The 23,380-nt window shown below is 30.5% G+C and overlaps 1 protein-coding gene across 4 annotated transcripts in view; it reads left to right on the top strand.

Annotated features, from left to right (window-relative positions):
• LOC132938018 (solute carrier family 12 member 6) overlaps nt 1–17,595 on the top strand; it is a 279,069-nt gene extending 261,474 nt beyond the window's left edge. For 3 of the 4 annotated variants that reach the window (XM_061004668.1, XM_061004669.1, XM_061004666.1), the window contains 18 exons: nt 2,352–2,615; nt 5,821–6,006; nt 7,643–7,878; nt 8,012–8,196; nt 8,747–8,908; nt 8,992–9,148; nt 10,897–11,035; nt 11,224–11,477; nt 12,129–12,248; nt 12,594–12,956; nt 13,037–13,226; nt 13,323–13,538; nt 13,623–13,730; nt 13,868–13,924; nt 14,764–14,880; nt 14,937–15,055; nt 15,153–15,292; nt 15,908–17,595. In XM_061004668.1, coding sequence (XP_060860651.1) covers nt 2,352–2,615; nt 5,821–6,006; nt 7,643–7,878; nt 8,012–8,196; nt 8,747–8,908; nt 8,992–9,148; nt 10,897–11,035; nt 11,224–11,477; nt 12,129–12,248; nt 12,594–12,956; nt 13,037–13,226; nt 13,323–13,538; nt 13,623–13,730; nt 13,868–13,924; nt 14,764–14,880; nt 14,937–15,055; nt 15,153–15,292; nt 15,908–15,999 — 3,105 coding nt within the window. In that variant the 3' untranslated portion in view covers nt 16,000–17,595. The remainder of the gene's footprint in view (nt 1–2,351; nt 2,616–5,820; nt 6,007–7,642; nt 7,879–8,011; nt 8,197–8,746; nt 8,909–8,991; nt 9,149–10,896; nt 11,036–11,223; nt 11,478–12,128; nt 12,249–12,593; nt 12,957–13,036; nt 13,227–13,322; nt 13,539–13,622; nt 13,731–13,867; nt 13,925–14,763; nt 14,881–14,936; nt 15,056–15,152; nt 15,293–15,907) is intronic. The other variant, XM_061004667.1, reaches the window with a different exon arrangement.
• Nucleotides 17,596–23,380: the final 5,785 nt, after the last annotated feature.

The raw sequence follows: 23,380 nt of genomic DNA, 5'->3' as shown, positions 1-23,380 counted from the left end.
CTCTTTAAGTTCTATCTTATTTTATTTATCATTAACTATATATTATTTTAAAAAATGAATTAAGTATTTAAGTGCCATATTAAGCCGTGTATTTTATAATACACGTAGTGATATTATGTTATACATTACAAAATATATTATAGAGACGTGTTTGACAAGTAAATAATAATAACATATAAACATTGTACACACACAAAATAGACATCTCATATATTTGTGGTGGATACAAATTATATAGTTCTTATATATATGTGACTTGGCGCGGCGCATGGCTGACACCAGTCACGCAATGTGACTGAGAGTAAGTAATGCCCGCAGCTACTAGTTCTTGGATGGGTGGTCACCACACGGGTTCGTAATAGTAAAAACCTTTCCACACATCCACATGTTTTGTTCACCTACCGTAATAACCGTAACAATACCAGCCGTACCAAACACAGTTCATGATTCCTACAACAACTAATGGCCATTTAGGCCGGGCTTAAGTTCAATAAAAAAAAAAAACCAAAAAAAAATGTAGGTATATTTATCAAAATAGTAAGTTAATGTCAACCAAATAAGTTAAATGCCTTCAAAATAAATTGTATAATTGTAATTATTTATCAGCTACACTTTGAAGAACTAATGTTTAGTTCTTTTTGCAAATCTTGAACAGTTAATTTACCTACATGGTTACATCAATAGTTAAGAGTTGTTACTTTATTTTATTTCATGAAAAAAGTTGTTTCTATTGCCAAAAACCCGTAATAATCCAATACTTAAAAGTCATATTTCAAGGTTTGGACACGCTTTACTCCTTTTATATTGTCTTTATTTTATATTTTTAAATTCTATTTTTAGAATTTATATGACACCTCAATATTATAACTAGATCACCCTTTAAAACTGTTTGTTGAATTTTCGTGAATATTTTGTACAAGATCACCAACCTATTTAGAAAAAATAGGCTAACACACCTTTTAGTACATAATATCTACTCATATAGGTATTGAAAAATATGTTACACCTACAACTATAATGCATTCTGTTTTATTGAACATAATTAACTAAGTAATAGTAGTTTTAAATTATACCAAGATAAGTGTGATACGATTTGCTTCATTAAAAATAAGTCTATCTTTAAAAAGTCACCTATCCAGTTTTTTTAGTAAATAAATTATTAAACTGAATGTTAAACATTTATAATAATATTTAAAACTTAATAGTTGAATTCCATTATTATTTTAAAAGTTTTCTGTTTTCATTTACATTTAACTACATAGTATGCATATATATATCAAAATATTATACATATAGTGGCTGTATACATATTAATAAAATTTGGGAATTTTAAATATTCATACTCTTTTTTATTTGTATGATTACCAGTTACTAATTAATATTTCAAAATAATATTTAGGTAAAACGTTTCGTAGTAGTACAACATTTGATAATACCTATTATATTTCATGATTACTAGGATATCAGAAATAATATGAAGTTCTGCACAGCGTCTCAACTTTACGTACACAAATTAAATTTTTAAAACTCCCGTGGATAATAGAAACCCGCTCATATGTATTTGTATTATTACAGAACTACAGAACTCCATTATTATTATTTAAATACAATGAATATAACCTATAAATTTTCAATTCTAACTGTGTTCAATACAATTATACTGATTTGTGATTATCGTGTATTAGGAGCGACTACATTGCCATGCCCACATTTGTTGTCTCCGACTTACAAATGATAAACATACCAAATTTATGCTCAGCAGTTCAAGTTTAGCTTCATTAGTTTTCATGTAAGATTGAATTGATAAGTTAAGCTTAACCCTTTAAAGAGCATAATTAATAATAAATAATCGAAAACTAACTTTACTAACTTTTTCAATTGTGGTGTTAAGTACATATAAAAATACATTTACGACTTGAGGACCTCCCCCTTGCTATATTGGGGCATTTTTTTAAGTGGTTGCTATAATGACCACCATTCAGTAATAATATTAAGTTTGAAAATAGATAAATTAACACTTATATTAAGACTATCGATGCTAAACGTGAACTGCTGAACATAAATTTGCTATGTTAGCACGTCTTGTAAGACGGAGACCACAAAATCGGATGTGACATCCACTTAATAATTGTTTGGAACCGTTGAAATATAAATAAAATCATTGAGGATAGATACAAAATTGGTATATTATAATATAATGTGTACATACGTTTATACGAAAATTATTTTTAAAACCCAATCGACTTACGCCGACGATCAGACAGACAACGGCAATAGAAATATGATGATCACGACATTATGATTACTACGGCATAACGAGCTCTTATCATTGTGTGCCGGACTGATTGCAGGATGAAATGGATGACCGGCCGCGGGTACCCACTTTCCTCAACTCGATCGCCGACTATTCGAACACCATCCCGAATCTGGTGGAGTCCGACACCAAGTCGACCACTGCCAAACAGGGATCGTCCAGGATGGGCACGCTGGTCGGCGTCTACCTGCCTTGCGTGCAGAACATCTTTGGAGTAATTTTGTTCATTCGGCTGTCGTGGGTGGTCGGCACGGCGGGCGTCGTCTACGGGTTCGGAATCGTGTTCACCTGTTGCTGCGTGGTAAGTCTGATATAATATTATGCATAAATAAAATATAAAATACAACACCAACTATAATAATTACGCGACAATAGATTAACGGTCCATGATCATTGAATATTTTTGCTAATCGTCAGTCGCTCTCAAAGCTCATAACATTATAAAGCTTCAGTTAACTTCGTCAATCTCAAGCACATTTTACTAGAATTGATCTCTTTCGAAAATCACTCTATCTTCTTCTCAACTATCCTCATATTTGTCCCATGCGACTTGACAATAATAGTAATATCTAGTTCACTTCCTAATATTATTATATGGCCATCTTTTTCATCGTTTTATTTTTATTATATGGGTATATGTTGGTATTTATCTCTAATATACACAATTTCACTAAAAAAATAATACTTCATTGAGCAACCGCCTTTTATCTTATACTTAATGATTAATGAACAAATAGTAGGTATATGCCAACTGCAAAGATAGCCAACAGTTATAGATCATTGCAAAATTATTACTTAAAAAAGTTGGTACCTACTTGGTTGTCGCTTTAAACATTTAAAATATATAGTTGAATAGGTGGTCTGTTTAAATTTTAAAACCTTTGTAATCGTATATGACAACATAATCTATTAATTTTAACTTGAACAATATTAATTTTTGTATGTAAAATAAATTATTAATATTACATACCAATATCATAAATTATTAACGCACATAAAGTTATGTATTATTAAAGTAATGCATTTTCACAAACTTGGGGAAAACAAAAATATTTTGAAATTGTTCATAATTTGCATAACTTTATTCATTTTTTATTTTCATTTGCCTCCATTCGCCCATTTGACTGCGTCTGCGATTCATTTTAGTTTTCAGGCGAACGGTTTGTTAAATGTTACAATATTATAGTCAAACAAACAGCTGGTACGCTGCTTATTCGAATACGCAGGCTGGTCCGACCACTGCTTTGTGTTGTTAACGATCAATTAACGAGCTTTTTTTAGCCGTTACAATCCCCCGCCCCTTCAGTCATTTTACGAAAAGTATACTTACCGCCAACGCGTGCTCGTTATACGTATATTCTACCCTTGTAAGAGGGACGTTATTGCGCGTTTTGACTGAAATTTTATTTCTGCCCGTGTGCATTATTATTATCGCTAAAAATTATAAAGGTCGCTCATAAGCGACTGGGTGGAGGATTCTTCTAACTTGTTTGTTATAATGTACGCAGTAGGTGTACAGAATTCGAATTAAGTTCATGCAAGCGTGATGTCTCTATGTGCGTCATGGCATGCCGTTATAAACTCTATACGCTTCAGAATTCCGTATTTTAATCAAAAGTTATTCTTTATGAATAATTACAGGTTTGAACATCGTTAAGACGGCACGGCGTCTTTCGAATATTTCAAATATTAATTTATCCTCTGACGCATATTTTCCATACGTTATACATTATGATGCTCCTCTACTATTAATTACTTACGAGTTTCTGCTATTAGTTTTTCATCGCTTTTATAATATGCAGGGCAGATACATTCGTATAAATTCCATCCAGAAAATGAGTAGCTCCGAGGCCAAAAGTCTATACTCAAGATCAAATGCATGCGATGACGTGCAGACCAACCGCATAATATCATCGAAATAATGATTGTTTCAAATTGATTGGAATTCGTATTAGTAAAAGTGTAAAACATATATACGAGTACTGTAGTACTGTATACGATGGGACACAAAGTATTTCCCTATTTATAGGCTATAGATTTATAATATAACCAGTTGTTCCTACTACTGGCCCTCCAAATTGTTTTGTTAAATTCAAATTGTCAATTTTTGAGATACACAATACGATGTTAATATATTACCTGACGAATTTTACAGTTATGTTGTATAAAAACCGTAGCTATACCTATGTCATTTTAATTTGTATAAACTATTGGTGGAATGACTTAGCTTTACTCGTGAAAAAACAATTAAAGCGTGAAATTAATCAATAGTTTTGTTGGAAAAGTAGAAAAAACGAAATATAATGTTTCTTCCCTTACACTGGCTAATAATGAGTAAAAAAAGAATGTAGGAATATTCAGACAATTTTGCGTAAAAAAGTTCAATAGTGACGTCAGAAACGTGGTACATAACAAGGTCTGTTTCTTTTATATATAATAATATTATATAAGGATAAGGATATGGATGACCACGGCTGTTGATGGTATTATACTTCAACATCATATTACAATATATAATATCAAAAACGTCCTCGTGGTATATTCTATTTGAATATTTGAAAATGGCCAAAGAACCGTTTTTCCTTACGAATATGGTTTGTACTCAATATATCACCCTCTCCGAAAATAAATCCTAGTTACGTCACTGGATAAACCACCCCATAAAATACTGCACCGGGATATTGCCCGTTTTCGATGTCTATATTATTATTATTATTATACAAGGACTATAAATATTTTTCAAAATTTCCTGGTTACGAGTATTTCCTGAAACGCGCATGGTGTTTGGAAAAAAGAAATATAAAGGCGTGTATGAAAAAACGGATTCCTTGAATTAGACGCACTGTATTGAAGTCCATAAAAACGATGATTAAAACGACGATTATGTTTTTTTCAGATTTCGTTACATAAACCATTACATTTATAGGTTAAACGAAAAATCCAACAACCGTGATACGCACGAAGGGATCATTTTACAACCATTATTCATAACGCTCATATCACTCCCTATTACATTTATGGTTTAATTATCTTAATGCAACCCATTATGCACTATACCGTATATATGTATGTATGTATGTATGTAAGTATGTATATATGTATGTTATATGTAAGCATGCATGTATGTATGTATATATGTATGTAAGTATGTAAGCATGTATGTAATATTTATATAATATAAATATTATATAATAGGTATATATGAGTACGTTTTCTAAGCCATTCACCCACGCGAGTATACATTATAATATATTATTATTGTATTCTGTATATGCGCGCGCATCACATTATTTGTACGCTCGTCCAATTATTTAAATGTACATAACGAAACCATGATTTTAACGATTATTTTCTTCTCCCTCGCGGAGATTGAACTCCGATGTCAACTTGACGTAGTTGTAATATATTACGCGGTGCGAAAACTGCCCCCACCACCAACTGGCCATGTACCCTTTTAGATAAAATGCATCCCCAGTCCATTTTAATGAACGGATTTATTTTTTCAGACAATGTTGACTGCTATTTCGATGAGTGCCATAGCCACGAACGGCGTTGTGCCTGCTGGTGGACCGTACTTCTTGATATCCAGGTCGTTGGGTCCCGAGTGCGGGGGAGCTGTCGGTATGCTCTTCTACACCGGTATCACACTGGCCGCATCTATGTACATCATCGGGGCCGTTGAAATCATTCTCGTAAGTTACTCGTCGATAGGCCGAAGCGGTTAAAATATGGAAATACATCTCGAGGGACTATGGGCATTGGGCATGGGTACTTGTAATAATTTATTGGCTCATAATATTTTTGCGTGAGCTTTATTTTCATTACAAGATACCAAATAATCAATATTTATTATCACATTATTTTAACCATAAACATTTTAATGAGTTTATGCTATGAACACTTGATTATGAAATTAATAACTAAGCAAATTTAAAACCTACCTAATTGTTTTAATATACAATAGTAGGTAGTTGGTAATATTACTATTTTAAAAATATTAAATTACATTTTTAATAAGTATATTTTTAATCCAATACATTTTCCAATTGAGGGGTTACAATCTAAAACGTATTATTGCCAAAATTTTTAAAATCGAGTTAAACATCGATTTTTATGGGAAAAAATGTGAGGAATTCGATTTTGCATTCAGAATTAAATTGTATGATTACTTTTGTGAATAAAATTTATTTTAAAACTGATGTTCATACATAACGTGATATTGCCACATTTAATGTCAAAGCAAAAGTGATATTATCATGTTCAATCATGTTCAAGTAAAAACGTATTATTTCCTAAGTTACTTGTATTGGGGCATACTTGATATCATTGCAAAACTTGGTATTTCTAATATTACATTTTTCTTTAAAACGTGGTATTGCCGGCAATAATGCGTTTTGCATCAACAGAATTAGGAACAACTTTAAAACGTGCTATTGCCATTACCTTTTCAAAACCTACATACCACGTTTTAGTCTGACACGACATTTTTAAAGCATCAAAAACAATGTTTAAAATTTAGGTAGATTTATTTTGACACTGTCGATCGTTTAATTTTCATTTTTTACATATAAACTTCTTCTGAGTGCTTATAGTCGTCAGGAAATGTGTTACAGTTTTCCTTGATTTGTGAACATTTTGGTTTTTTCAATTGTCCTTGATATAATGACATAATATAATGGTGTTACTAACTTATTGATTATAAAGTCAGTATATTGTAAATATTTTTGAAACATAACAAAGTAATAAAAAAAAACATTCTAAACATTTTTGAAAAAGTTTAATACTGCCTAATTAGAATAACTTACATTTTTTTAAAAAAATTGAAAAAAGGTATAAACTATAAAGCCGTCAACATTTTTTTATAATATGTATGATACTTAATATTTTAAGTGGGTTAACAACAGCTAAACGACTCGTGGTTAGATTAAAATTAATAGTTCACAAAAGGGGATGCAAAATGTAAGTTTTAAGTAGGAGCTGGATTTCGTTCCCTTCCTGTATCCTCCACTTTAACCATTGATTACCTAATCACATATAGTTTACTAAATATAATAAGCAAACCATATATTATAATGGTATAATATAATAAATGGTAAAACCAAACAAACTATGCTTGTACGATAGGATATTTATAATTCATATTTATTCTTTCAATTCTAAATCGATGCGAAGCATAAAAGAAACGGCGAAACAATAATAACGCTTTTTCGAAAAAATAAATATCAATAATAATAATAATAATAATATTATCGTATGTTGTAAGTCACATGTGTGCAAAAATTACGACAGCTTCTATTTCAAACGTCGAACTTTATTATGTTTCGATAGACGTACATGGCGCCAAGCTTATCGATTTTCGGCGACTTCTCCAAAGACAACAGCATAATGTACAACAATTTCCGCGTGTACGGGACAATATTGCTGATGGTCATGAGCTCGATCGTGTACGTCGGCGTGAAGTTCGTCAACAAATTCGCGTCCGTGGCCCTGGCCTGCGTGCTGCTGTCCATATTGTCTGTATACGTGGGCATTTTTTATAACTTCCATGGCAGCGATAAACTCTAGTAAGCACCTAAGTATACCAAACCGGTCGCCCTGAGCCCGTCTTACGGTTTTTTTTTATCGTTATATTATCAATATATAACCATAATATTATGATTGTCCTAACGTTGTACACGCGTTCGTGTGACTTTTCAGCATGTGTTCGCTGGGAAATCGGCTACTGAAGGACATGGACTTGAAACACTGTAACAAAGCGATAGGCGGTTACTTGCACAACATGTACTGCGCCAATGGAACCGGAGCGTGCGAGGACTACTTCACCAAGCATAATACATCGATCGTGAAAGGCATTCGGGGCATTAGCAGCGGCGTTTTCTTTGGTTCGTGTTTCGTATAGGAAAATTAATAATAATAGCATATAATATGTACGATTCGCATCAAATAATATTATGTACCCAAGTTATTATAAATTAGGTATCCATTTTATAACACTACCTAGGTACCTACTGACTTATTATACCCGTATAGATTTCCTGAAATAACAAAGTAAATATTAAAACATTTTTACTACAACTGGTCCAACTACGCAAAAATACTGAATGTAGACATTGTTTGCGTTATTTACTTAAATAGTTAAATTAATACCACAGTAAAACATTAGGTATACGGTATACCTACGCTAAAAGTTAATTGTAAAAACCTAAGATTTTTCATTTATGGTTATTGTGCCTTAGCGATATGCACTTATTCGAAACAATTTATAAAAAAACATCTATTTGATATGGTAATTATTAACTAAATTATATTAAAACACTTTATAATGTTTTCAATTAAATTCGTTAGACTTATAATAACTATTTTGTTTTAACCAAATAAAAAAAATGTCAACATTATTAATGTGAACTATAAACTGTGCTTTATATGTTACAGAAAATATCTTTGGTAACTTTTTGGAAAAAGGACAGTACATAGCCAGAGGTCATCTCCAAGAAGATATCCTGGCATCGAGTAAGAATACGTATAATATGGTAATGGTAGATATCACTACAACATTCACCATACTTATTGGCATATTCTTTCCGTCCGTAACTGGTCAGTATTTTTATTTTTTTTTTGAATTTTTTTGTATTATTATTATTTCTATAATTGTTATTTATTTGTTTATTTTTCATTAGGAATCATGGCTGGTTCTAACAGATCCGGAGATCTAGCAGATGCACAAAAATCAATTCCCATTGGTACAATATTGGCTATTCTGAGTACATCATCGGTTTACCTGTCTGCCGTCTTACTATTCGGAGCTACAGTTGATAATTTACTACTAAGAGACAAGTAAGCATAAAAAAGCACCCACTTAAGAAATTACATTTGTTGCTCTCATACAATCATTTACCACTTCCTTTATTTGAAAGAAAAAAATTGAATAGCTACATTTTAATCTGGTGCTGATATCATTCGATTTAAATACATTTCCTACAGTCATTATTTTCATCTGTACTTATTCAAAATCAATCAAATAACTGAGTGCACAAAATTGATTTTACCAATGAAAAGAACGGACAGTGAGGTTAATATATTCAATGGAACATAATTTTAGCTGAATGTCCTAAAAGAGACTACCTATATACTGTACCATAGCAGGATTGTTGTTATCTCTTTTTTATTTATATGCTGTTTTTTTTTGTATAGGTTATCTGAAAAAGGACTATATTATTTGTATCTTATACTTTGTAAATGAAAAAATTATATTTTCGAGCACCGTCTTGCATAGCATACTTTACGTATTTTATTAGACTCTTATAGATAGTAAGACATAACGGCGGAAGCGACTCGTCCACTTTGTAGTTTTCACCATATTATATACACAACTTCGATTCAATAATGCATCAGACATTATCTTATCGTATATATGGATTCAAAATTCAAATCATCAACTTTGAAGAACATTATACCAAACTAAATCCGCTACGTCGTCGACGTCAAATATTAATATATTATCTACAGCCGTGTATTATATGGATGCAGGGATATAGTTACGACAGTTGTCGGCGGGTAGTGCCTGAATATGATAATACATATATATATATACATAATACATAATACAATATAATATGCGAAAATAAGTCATGATTTTTTTTTAAAAGATTTAAAATTATTTTTTTTTCATGTTTAATAAAAATATATTTCAATAAAATATGTTAGGCTCGACTATATCTTAATCTGCTTATGTTGCAGACAGTGTATGTTTTATGCACATCAGACCACATTTAGGTTATATACATCTTCGATATGATAACTATTATGTAGGTACATTCGATTAAACCATCATAGTTCTAATCGTTTAACTGTACTTTCTCGGTGTTTCCACGATATTAGATTTAGTACCTAATACCTACGTTTATTGTTTTGTTATTTTAATTTATTTTGACTTAAATTAATCGAATTAACTGAATTCTATAAAAAAAATATATATTTGTTGAGAAATTAAATTAAAATGCTACACTTAATCATGTTGCACTTAAATTTATTCTCGTTTAAGTAAACCTTTTCTCGAGATTAAAGAACGACCTTTTATTATAAGTGAAATAGCCATCGAGGCAGTCAACGTGTATAGTTGCTTATTATAATATATACAATTTTCAAGTTTCCGTTATTTCAATACGATTAACATTATATTATATTAGTATTTCCTAAAGATTTTCCGGCTCGAAATTCAATCAAACGGTATGGTAACGAATAAACCTAATCAAATAATTATTATATTTTCTTCGTAAGTAAAAGTGCATCGTGCATTTGCTGCAATAATTTCGATCAATCGTTTTCGGGTTTTGGATTTCAAATAATAACCACAGAACTAAGCGTTTATCATTATATATTATAGATGCCTATAATATTATTGATTATCTATTTCGTTATATCGTCCAATATTTCTTATATATAGTTATATCTCATGAGACGATTATTGTTAAACATCGTAATGAAATTAAAACATATACACCCATACATCGACTGTCTTTCGATAAGAGTTGTCGATCAGTTGTAACAACTTGTACCTATATGTGTGTTTCTAATGTTCATAGGTTTGGTCAGAGCATTGGAGGACGTCTGGTAGTGGCCAACATAGCATGGCCAAACGAATGGGTTATTTTGGTTGGCGCGACACTATCGACATTGGGAGCCGGACTTCAAAGTCTCACCGGGGCGCCGAGGCTGTTGCAGGTAAGTCGCCAAGTCCTAAAATAATAAAAACAAGTATAGCTTATTGTATTATGATCTCCTCGTATAATATAGTATGATCGATCGTCTTGATCCCGTCAATTATTTTAATGTAAATATTAGTTGTTCGCAAACGGCGTTAATAATATTATGTGCAATAACAACCGTTCGAAATGTGTTGTCCCGCACAGGCCATAGCCAAGGACGACATCATACCGTTCCTGCGACCGTTTGCCAAATCTTCGGCATCCGGTGAACCCACTAGGGCTTTACTGATAACCGTAGCCGTGTGTCAGTGCGGCATACTGATCGGAAACATCGACAATCTCGCTCCGCTATTGGCCATGTTCCTGTTGATGTGTTACGCGTTCGTCAACTTGGCGTGCGTCTTGCAGACGCTGTTGCGTACGCCGAACTGGAGACCTAGGTTTAAGTACTATCACTGGTACGTATAACAAATAATCTTAAACCACGTGCAACGTACAATTAATCAATATTGTAAACAAGCCCATAATAATGCCAGATCTTCGGAAGGAGAGAACAGAAATTTAGGAGTGGGTTATTTATTATAAAAAATAAGTACCTCACAATGGCCTAATTTTTAATTTACTTTTTTTATATCAAATACAATATTCTAAACTTACATCAGACCATTTGAGCATTAATAAAGTATTAAAAAAATTCCCACATTGTATCAGATGCTGTACATTTATAAAATTAAATACCTACACAGCTACACATATTATAATTTATATTATGAAAAAGCGATTAAAAATGATGCAATTTCCCGCATCAATAAAAATGTATAAAGATAAAGCCTTTTAAGTTTTAGTACATAATATTATAATGTAATTTTAATTTTGAAATGTTATAATACATTCGGCCATAGAACATCTCTTGCGCGTTTTTTTAAATAGAATTATAAACATTTTTAATTAAAAAACTTGCTAGGGTGCCAACGGATGGGTTTATGGATGGACAGGGCGATCCGCCCCACCCTCTCCCCAGTGGCTACGGGTCTGATTATATAGCGCCACGTGTAGACCACAGTATCTGTATTTTAGTGTAATTCGATTTCGTATGAATTGTTCTATAGGACACTATCGTTCACCGGACTCGTGTTGTGCATTGCTGTCATGTTCATGTCAAGTTGGTATTTCGCGCTGTTAGCTCTGGGCATGGCGGGAATAATTTACAAATACATCGAGTATCGAGGGTGAGTTTGAAATAATAATTATTGTGGCTTATATATTATATTATGGTATTATACCTACGCGCGAGGGAAAAAACAAAATTCGGCGATAATTAATTTCGTCGATTATAATATTTGGTAGGTACCTACATAATAACAATATATAGAAGCCACATTATTTTTTTATTAATCGGTTTTAAACCGTGTTTAATCGAACGTATTAAATATTAAAATATTATTTCCCTGCGGGTTTTGCGAATTATTTACCCGGGACGCAGACCAAAATACAATATATAGTTACATGCAATACATAGTGCACGATAAATCATAACTATTATTATTCGTTTTGATAATCGTGTTTTATCGCAGAGCGGAAAAGGAATGGGGTGACGGTATGCGCGGTTTAGCTTTATCGGCTGCGAGATACAGTTTGCTCAGACTGGAAGACGCGCCACCACACACCAAGAATTGGCGTCCACAGATTCTCATGTTGGTCAACTTCAACGCGGACCTGCCAAAATACCGTAAGATATTCTCACTGGTCTCCCAACTTAAGGCAGGCAAAGGTCTTACAGTGAGCGCGACCGTAATCGAGGGCGATTTCATCAAGAAAACCGGTCACGATGTGCAAGCCACCAAGAAAGAACTAGTGAGGTTGATGGACGAGGAAAAGGTCAAAGGATTTGCGGATGTTTTAGTCTCCAAAAACACATCAGAGGGACTCAGCCATTTGTGAGTTTTCGTATTTAATTTCGGAGTGACACTCCAATGACGTCATTGACTATATGTATCATATTCTTATACCTATATAGGATACAAATCGCTGGACTTGGAGGATTAAAACCCAACACCGTGATTCTAGGCTGGCCGAACAGCTGGCAACAATCTGAGAACGACCGATCGTGGCAAGTTTTTCTACACACCATTCGTATCGTAACAGCTGCTAAAATGGCTCTAATTGTACCCAAAGGCATAAGATCGTTCCCAGACTCTGCGACAAAGGTAAAAACTAAGATTAGACATTTTTGCAACAATGGTTTTGAACGACCGACAATCAATAAATCAGTAATTGTACACACGTATGTAATTGTATAATAGCTGTCGGGCACAATCGATATTTGGTGGATCGTACACGACGGAGGCATTCTGATGCTCATACCTTTCTTGTTGAAACAACACAGGACCTGGAAAAACTGTAAGTTGAGAATATTCACAGTGGCACAGACCGACGACAACTCCATCCAGATGAAAAAGGATCTAAAGACTTTCTTATACCAACTCAGAATACCAGCAGAAGTCGAAGTGGTTGAAATGGTACCTACTAATTTTCACCACTATTGCGTTTCGAAAAAATATATTCAAACAGACATACGTATTAAAATGATTTTTATATTTCAGACAAATAACGATATATCAGCTTATACATATGAAAGAACACTCATGATGGAACAGCGAAATCAAATGCTAAGGGAACTCAGGCTTAATAAGAAAGAAAGCTTTGGAATGGTAAGTTAAAACGTTACATTTTGTTGTATTAAACTTTACAATGAATTAATAAAACTTCAACTTCGATTATTCCTTCATTTTTACTATCTTTAAACACGGCTTGTGGTTTGTTGTTTTATCTTTTTGGCTTACAAAAGATGCGTAATATCATAGATTTCAATCGAGAAACATCGACTGGAGAGAATACACCATTGGTTTGTTTCAGTTTATTTAACTTCTAGGAACGCTTTAGAGTTTTTATGAACTTAGTTGATAATTGAAAATTCGTAGATAAATATTAATTGTGTACCCGAGTAGTGTAGACCGTAAGCAAATTTCAAGTATTAACATAATATATGATTGCATAAACTTAAACGCTTCATTGTGTAGAATATATTATTTTAGTATTAGAAGTTTTATTTATCGATTCCGCATTGTTACTTTTTAATTTTTATAGATACTTATAAATATTGCTTTTGAATAACATTTTCATTAATATTAATTGAAGAATATAAATTTATAAGAATATAATTTTATAATAATATTAATGCATACGTGATTTTAATTATTTTCATGAATATATTATTATATTTTAGGTTTAATTGTTTACGATTTTCAATACTAGATACGTAAAATATTTTGATAGTCCTATGTTAGATAAAAGCTCGTGATAGTTATAACACAACTTTTTCATTAGCAACCAATGCGTTATCGCTATTTTTGTTTGTTTAAATCAACATATATACTAATAACATTACAATGTATTAGCTGTTATAATTTCTTATTAAAATAGTTTACCTGTATCATGTATATACTATATATTGTTATTAATTATTATTAATGCAAGAATAATTTATTAAGGCTTGATATCGTAATTGTTTTCAACCGTGCTGTGTACATTGACATAGTTTTATCTAATCCAGTTTGTCAGTATAGCTGTGCATTTTAGACGGGCATTCAAAATGTTTCAAAAAACCATGAAACGTTTTGTTATCTTGAATGATACATAATAATTTTTACAAATCAGTATAACCGTCTTGTTTTGGTAATTTAGGTGCAATCCATAATAGACCAGCACCATAGAAAAGACGCTTCGGAAGGAAGATCGGCTACTAAAGTGCGTTTCCAGGAAGAAACCAGCATGGACGACGAAGCGAAAAAATCGAAACCTGTAAGCATAACAAACGTAAGTTGTATTATACATAACGCTAACTCTTTAACGTACAGGCTGATAGTGCATTCGATGCCGACGAGAAACGAACAACTAGTAATGGTGAAAAACCGGGAGTGTTAAAAGACTCACTGCCAAAAGAGACAACAGATTCGTCTACATCGACAATGCGACCGTAAGTATAAAAATATTATAATACCTATTACCTAGCTATATTCTTGGTGACCGGTAGCGTATTACATTGTGGTTCAAAACGCTTAATGTTTTTTCAGAGACGAAGATAATGTGAGGAGAATGCACACAGCTGTTAAACTGAACGAAGTCATTGTCAGTAGATCGAGAGACGCTCAATTGGTTATATTCAACTTACCAGGACCGCCTAAAGACACAAAATTAGAGAGAGAATCAAACTGTATCCTTTTTTTATAAACCTAATTTAATACTATAATCAGCCACTAACAAACGCTATATATTTTAGTTTCAACACATTTTTACAGATTTAATTTAACCTACCTACACGAATAATATACTTAAAATTAAATTCAAATACTACAGTTTTACTTTAGGTAGGAAAACCATTTTTTTTTAAAGTTGACAGAGTTTCAAATACATGCGAGGCTATTATGACTTGAAAGTACAAAGTATTAAAATGTTGAAAATATGTATTCTACGCACCATAAAAACAGCTATTTATTAGGTTATTTAAAGGAGCTTGATTGAAGTTTCGCCGTACATTTTAACAATATTGTCAAAATGATAAAAATCGCATTAATTAATCTAAAAATAAACAGCAACAATAAATGTAAAAATATCTTTCCACTTGACGTTCATTTTAAATGCGATAAAAATTATCCTTAAGCCCAAATGGCCTATCTGATATGTCAAATATATTACCGTATTTTTTCTCTTGTGGTTTATTCAGGATGATTGAAATATAATTTTGCGTGTAAATAAACCATATACAAATTGCAATTTGTAGATAAGTTAGTAATTAGAATAAATGTATCCTTGACTCATCACTTTATAGACATGGAATTCTTAGAAGTGATGACCGAAGGCCTCGACAAAGTGTTGATGGTGAGAGGTGGTGGTCGCGAAGTGATCACAATTTATTCATAAGTAACCTGAAGCTCACGTCTCGTCCGTCAGGTACGAATTTTTATACTTGTTTACACTAATTTTATGTTGGCCGGCAACTTTCTCAACACGCCAGGCGTCTATCGAATGGTTTTGTTTTTTATTTCAAATGTTTTGTTTGTTTTTTAGTATTATTACGTTAAACAAATTGTTGCACATAATATAAAATTGTTCATTGTATTTGATAAAAATCATTATCACTGTTTTCTAAAATTATGATTATTGTTATAATTTACTCGTATGCCCTCATATAGGCACTTAAGCTTAACATCATATAATGTATATTATATATTATTACATATATTTAAATAGGTTTATATTTATTGTGACCTTTAAAAAACAATGCGACACCAACAACGTTTGTCGAACTTTTTTACATTCAATTTATCAAAATCGGCTTTAATACTTAGTTAAATTTAGGTAGACGAATAAAAATAAAAATGAAAAAAAAAAAACGCGTAGGAATTTATTCGGCCTATTTGGTGATTCGTCTTCTCGATAGTATTAACTTAAATAAATAGTGAGTTGGGCGTAGCATTGTTTTATGAGGCTGTGTTTTTTTTTTTTTTTTTGTTCGCTGTACATATTTAAGTCAAATCGATCATTATTTAGTATATTTACGAGCATAACATTTTGTCAGCTGTTCAACATTTTAAAACCATAAAATCGCATTAACACCACAATGTTGAGTGGCGATCGTATATTTCTACTTAAATTTTAAGGTTTAATAAAACCCAACGGGGCCGTTCTACTTAAGCTCGTCGACCCAAAATATCATAACATGTCTAACACTACCATAATACTACTACCTACATTATTACGATTAACATTATGATATAATTAAAACATAATAATTCACTGCCAATTTCAACTGTAACACCTGTGAATTGTGAATGAAAAGAGACTATCTGAATACTTTCTTTCTACGATATTATTAGATGTTGTCGTTTTTCATGCGTAACAAACAATTAATTACCATCCTGTTAAATACGCCAAACGAACACATTATAATGGTTACCGTTAAGACCGACCAAACAACCAGTATTGTTGTTTGCCTTGTCGTCTGTGTCTTGTGTTATTAGCCTATTTGAATAGAGTCGTTGTATAAGTTTTAACTTTTATTTACCGACATTCCTTAACACAAACATTTTTCTTGTAATCCACAATAATTTACTGTTGTTCCAATGAAATATTATTTTACAACATATTGTTGTTATGGTTGTCAATATACTATTTAAAGTTTAAACAAATATTTACTGATATTAAAATGTTTACGTTATAATATTTCATCTATAATTTTATTTTGACGTTTTTTTTTATTTTTTATTTATCACCTAAGTAACACCATTATTATTTTTATTTTTTTGTGATTATTTATTATTATTTTTTTTAGAATATTTTAACAAAAAATTGTATCTATATAATTATTGTTTTTTGTTTTGTTATTATTATATAAACAATAGTTTAAAAATAATGTTAATGAACAAAATATTACTAATTGGTTAAAAAAAACATAACTTGTTAAGTAATCGATTTCCTTATGTTGTTAAATAAATAACCGAGTTATGGCATTGGAAATGTGTCTTGTATGTTGTTTTTTTTATAATTAATTAGTTGGTGTAAACTAACGAAATATTTGTTTGAAACGAAATGTGTTGTGTTTGTTTAATTTATGCAGTGTAACTTTTATGATTTATTAATTGCAATAACTTATAGATCGTTATTTAATTTATTTTGTTCACTGGATGGTAGGAAAATGTAGGTTATTATTATTATTATTATTATTTTTTATGCCATACAACAATCACATATCTCATAAATATTCACATAATGCCAAATCAATCAAATTGAATGAATCAAAATGTGTACTCATTCGATCTGAAAATCAATCGACAAAACTCCAATAACAAAACGCGAACGAAATTATTGCAATCGATAAATCATGAAGGTTCGCTGTGTACGTATTGCTAATTTTATTATAAATTATAATTATTATATTTTACGTAATATTTACTATGATGAAAGATTTTAGTGAAATCGTATGATGTACAACTATATTTAAACTGGCTCAGCCATCGCTGGCTTTCGTCTGTTTATGTATATCGATATGTACATACATTTGTTGCTTAGGCTTAAATTTCGTTTTCATTTTTCAGTTGAACAGATTAGTGAGTGAAAAAATAATGATTAGGTAGCGTTGTTTAAATCTCATTCAAACAGCCTTATTAATTGTTATACTAATTATTATGGATACTAACAACAAATTATACTCTGCATAAAACGTGTACCTATATGTACACACGCATTTAATGCATATTATATATTTCTATACATTCGTTTTGCTCTTAAACAAAAAAAAACACAATTTGAATAATCATAAGTTTATTAAACAAATTTGCTACGTAGACGTAGTCGTCGAAATAGTTCGTTACTGAAGAGTCTAGATTTGATTTTTAAATATTTTTTGTAAGTCAATTATTAATTTATCATAATAACTTTATTTATAATGTTCATATACATATTGGGCGATCATATTATTAACTTATATTTATTATTATTATTATGTTTCTCGATCATATTGTTTGAAATCTAATTACATATTTCTTATCAAATTGAAAATTATCGAGGTGAGATTCTTCTTTTTGTACATTCATAGTTGGAATAATATGAAAACTAATGACATTCGGTTTCGACGTGATATTCATAAGGACAAATTTGTTAACGTTTGTACATAATAAGTATTTAACCAATATTAAAATGTACATTGGTATTTAGTTCCCATTTTTTTTAAATTTTTTTTTTAGGCCATAGTTTTAACTATATTTAATACTAAAAGATTGTTGAAATTTTATAATAAATAAAAAGAGTAATTACTAATTAGTTACAATTTATAAAAAGTAATCGATCTGATTTAGATTTATGAATTTCGATAAAAAATATGTATTGGATTATGAATTTTACATTAAAATTCCAAGAGTACATCGGTAGCCTATTATATTCTAAGACATTTATTACATTTCAGTTAAAATAAATATTTTAATTCATTAAATAATTGGCATGCCTACCCAATGTGTGTTTCACCAATTCGTGACAAAGGTATGCTTTTAATTTGAAATTCCTTTATCTGTTATACCTTTTCCAAATTGAAACATAGTACAAATTTTACCCAGAATAAACAAATTTCATTCACCTAATTTGATATGTGATATAGTTTTTATGCTTGAACCCACGCAGATTAAAATGCTATGCAACATAATTCTTGTGGCATTAAAATATGACATTGTATTCCAAACGAAACCAATAATTTGTTAAAAAGGAAATCATTGAACTATAAAATAAATGATGTAATGTTTTTATTAAATTTTTATTTCTATAATTTTTTTTTTTTTTTACTCATATCTAAATAAACGTCCAATTCTCCTTAGTCTGTAATAAATATATGAGTTGGATAAAAATAAAAATAAAATACCAAACGATTGTATTTGGAATATTTCACTATACATTAATTAAAAACCAGCTCAAAAATTAGATTATACTTGAAATATTATTTTAAATATCGTAATTTTCTGTCTAAAAAAATTGGCGGAGGCTGAAGCAAATCTTTTTTTTTTTGTATTTTATAATAAACGAATAGAATGTTACTGGAATTGTTGTACATGCCTGAATCAATTGGAAGCAAATTTAAATATAGTACACTTATATACTTTTAAAACAATATTTATGTGCCAATATGCTTAGTCATTTTAGTACTTATTCAGTTTACACATACAAAATACATACATATTTCCCAAGTTGAAATTCTGTAACCAATAATAGTACTATATATACACAATATACTATAATACAATAATAATTGTATATCATACATAATAATAACATACCTAATATATTCAAAGTTACGAATAATAAAATAATATATTATATTATACAAATAAATTATACGTGTCAATGCACTTATGTTAGTAGTTGACGCACTGTTGTAAGTTGTTAAAAATTTAATATTCTGTTCCTATGTATGAATTTTTGAAAATGTAAAAAGAAAAATCAAAAAAAAAAAAATGTAAAATTAGTGATTATGACTATTCGTTTGTTATTTTCAAAAAAAATTGTTTTTATTATCCTCTCGCTGCGTTCCTGTCAAATATTATATAATAGTTTTTACCGTAATGAAAAAAAAATAACGATGATTTTAATATTGATATACCTACTGCAAAAACTGCAATAACTACCTAATTATTGATTTATGAAACATAATATTAAAGTTTGCGACATGGGTACAAAGTACCAAGTGGAGTATGCTTATATATTATAGATCTCCAAGTATCTATTGCAGGTAAGTACTTACGTAAAAAATTCAAAATTATGTTCTCTTAATACGACTTGTAAGGTATTAACGAGGTAAAAGTTAAAATAATAAATAATATATATATCATATTAAAATATGATTTATAATTAAGTTTTTAATATTAGTTTACTCTGATTTATCGTCGACTTCGTGTACTTCGAGTGTATTAGAATATGATTCGAAATATCGTTTATTTATTACTATTTTTAAAGGGTGTCAACTACGTGATGTAAAACGGAAAAATCAAATATCAAAAGCTGATATGATTTTTTATAGCAAAAAAAATACGAATGTACTCATACCGTAGCAGTGCGGTTGATATAAGTTAATACGGACAGTGTATACTAATGGGAGAAAAAATACCTATACGTACGTTTTGAACGCGATTTGGTCGATCGTCAGGTTGCGATTATTTTCGTGGCAATAATGTTTGTTTGTTTGCAAACGATCTTTACCCGCCATCCAGCAGCCATCACCACACTTCCACGCGCATGTATTACGAACTATATACCCAAAAATCAATGCGATGATAATATTATTATTTAAGCTAAATCTTTTCGTGTGGCTCGATCTTGTTGAGTATCGGCAGAAATAATAAACTACGGTAGCTTCAGATATCGCTGTGCAGTTATATCATAAACCTATTTATTCTCCAATAATAGTAAACAAGTAATACATTTTATTATTAAGTTTTGGGGAAAAACGAAAATTTTGAATTTTGTCTTCAATGTTTCGATACTTCCAATCATAATTATCTCTAAATACAATAACAATTATAATTTACATGCAACACCAGTGCAAACAATAATGCTCATCCTGAATAATAACTCTTGTGTTGGTTGGCGTAAAGTATAGGCAACATAGCTTCATAAATACAGTGTTGGCGTTACCTTTATTCTATGGTAGTGTTCCATATCAACGTATGAGCGCTTATTATGGTTTATGCGAGTACCGAGTACCTATCAGCCAAGGTGGATTTTCCTATCGAGAAATCACTTAATTAATATTTTATGAAAAAAATGATTTTTGTAAACATACATTTTATAAATACATGACACATTTGACATTTATATAACATATTATTAATCCATTTATAAAATGTACTGTTGTCTGTTAATAACTATATTGTGAGTTAGTGAAAACACTGAAAGAATTTTTATAAATAATCAATTATACGTATTTAGATTTAGCGTGATTTATTGTAGCCAATGTAGCCTAATATTTTTATTCGTTTTTAAAATAGATTTTCAGAAAATTATTTCTATGTGTTTAGTTATTATAACTTGAAAAAGTTTACTAAGATAGATACTATTATTACTATTATTGCTATTTTTAGGACATAATAAGAAATATTAGATTTTGCTTTAAGTTAAGATCAAATTAAAAAAATATTACCTGATTCATATAATTTGATACATATAATATTACTAGTGCACTTCGTTGCCCACTTGTACCAACTCTATAATACTCAAACTTTGTTCAATTCATCATTTAATATTCGGTGTATGATTTTCAAAATGTATCTTAACTTTTCTATTGCCTGGAATAAAAATTCTGACTTGCAGCAGTATATTATTAGGTAGGTAATCTACCTGTGGTAGATCGCGAACCACCGTTGTACGGTGGATTAATATGATAAATTTATACAAAACCCTAACCTAACCAAACCGTACTAAAATCCGATGAATAAAAAAAACCAAATTTAACTCTTTTTAAATTAGCCTATCTTCTTCCCAGAGGTCTAATCTACGCACAAACATTCATTTTTATGTACATATATTGACAAAAAATAATAATACAAATCAACAAACATGCCCAATTAACCAATAGCAACCAATATATAATACACTGTTATTATTTTAATCTGCAACAATAAACTAAATTTTTATTTTATTATTTAGTTTATTTTTTTCTGGACATACGGCGCCCTACTGTTGTATTTTTAACATCCATATTTCCTACTTTTCCGGTAGATTTTCCTAAAATTGTCTTTCATAAAAACCTTCTCCGTGATATACTTTTTTGTTTAAAAAAAAAATTAAGAGGACGCTACACCCGCATGTGTTGTCTCTGTCTTACAAACGTACAACATAACAAAAACTGTTTTGCGCGGGAAAGAACCGAGAATGCTATAGTTATAACTAAGAAACGAAATTTTCACACTGTAAAGATGAAAACATTTACTGTGCAACATCGTTTTTATTTTTCCGATATCACAAACACCAAAAAAGTTATTATTGTTTAAAAATGCATTATTTCAACCTTGAATAACTTTTTTTATATTTGTGATATCGGAAAAATAAAAACGATGTTGCACGGTAAATGTTCTCATCTTTACAGTGTGAAAATTTCGTTTCTTAGTTATAACTATAGCCTTCCCGGTTCTTTCCCGCGCAAAACAGTTTTTGTTATGTTGTACGTTTGTAAGACGGAGACAACACATGCGGGTGTAGCGTCCTCTTAAGAGGATCTGATAAGTAGTTCCAGAGCTTACCCTGTACAAAGATTTTCATTTCACATTTATATAGTTAGATAGATTGAATAATTATAATTTTGATGCCAATGAAGGTTCCAATAAAATAATATTATCGATATTGATATCATTAAAAACATTTGCAAAAATTCTTGAGTAGAAAAAAAGTTGTGTAAAATCTAAGAGGAAAGCTGCTTTAATTGTTTAATGAAATGCATGCATATCAATAATAATTAACATTTGTGTGATTTTTATCAATAATAAATTATGCAAGACGTAACGAATATCCAACACTTGGTCTCAGCATCTTCTGCATACAGTATTTTTTTAAATTATAATATTATATTCAATCTCTTTTGTTGGACGGCGCATTGTCTAGGCAATATAGCTACACCGGTATGTAGAAATACAATATAATATTATGTTTTGGATTATTGGAATTTATTTAGTCATTACATACTAGCCGACCCGTCACAGCTTCGCCCGTGATTGGTTGTTTATTTTGCCTCTGGAGGATGACATGTATAATTTTTTATTCAAATTTT

Source organism: Metopolophium dirhodum, chromosome 2, assembly GCF_019925205.1.
Source record: "Metopolophium dirhodum isolate CAU chromosome 2, ASM1992520v1, whole genome shotgun sequence".
NCBI classification, from domain to species: domain Eukaryota; kingdom Metazoa; phylum Arthropoda; class Insecta; order Hemiptera; family Aphididae; genus Metopolophium; species Metopolophium dirhodum.
This window is presented reverse-complemented; position numbering and strand designations above follow the sequence as displayed.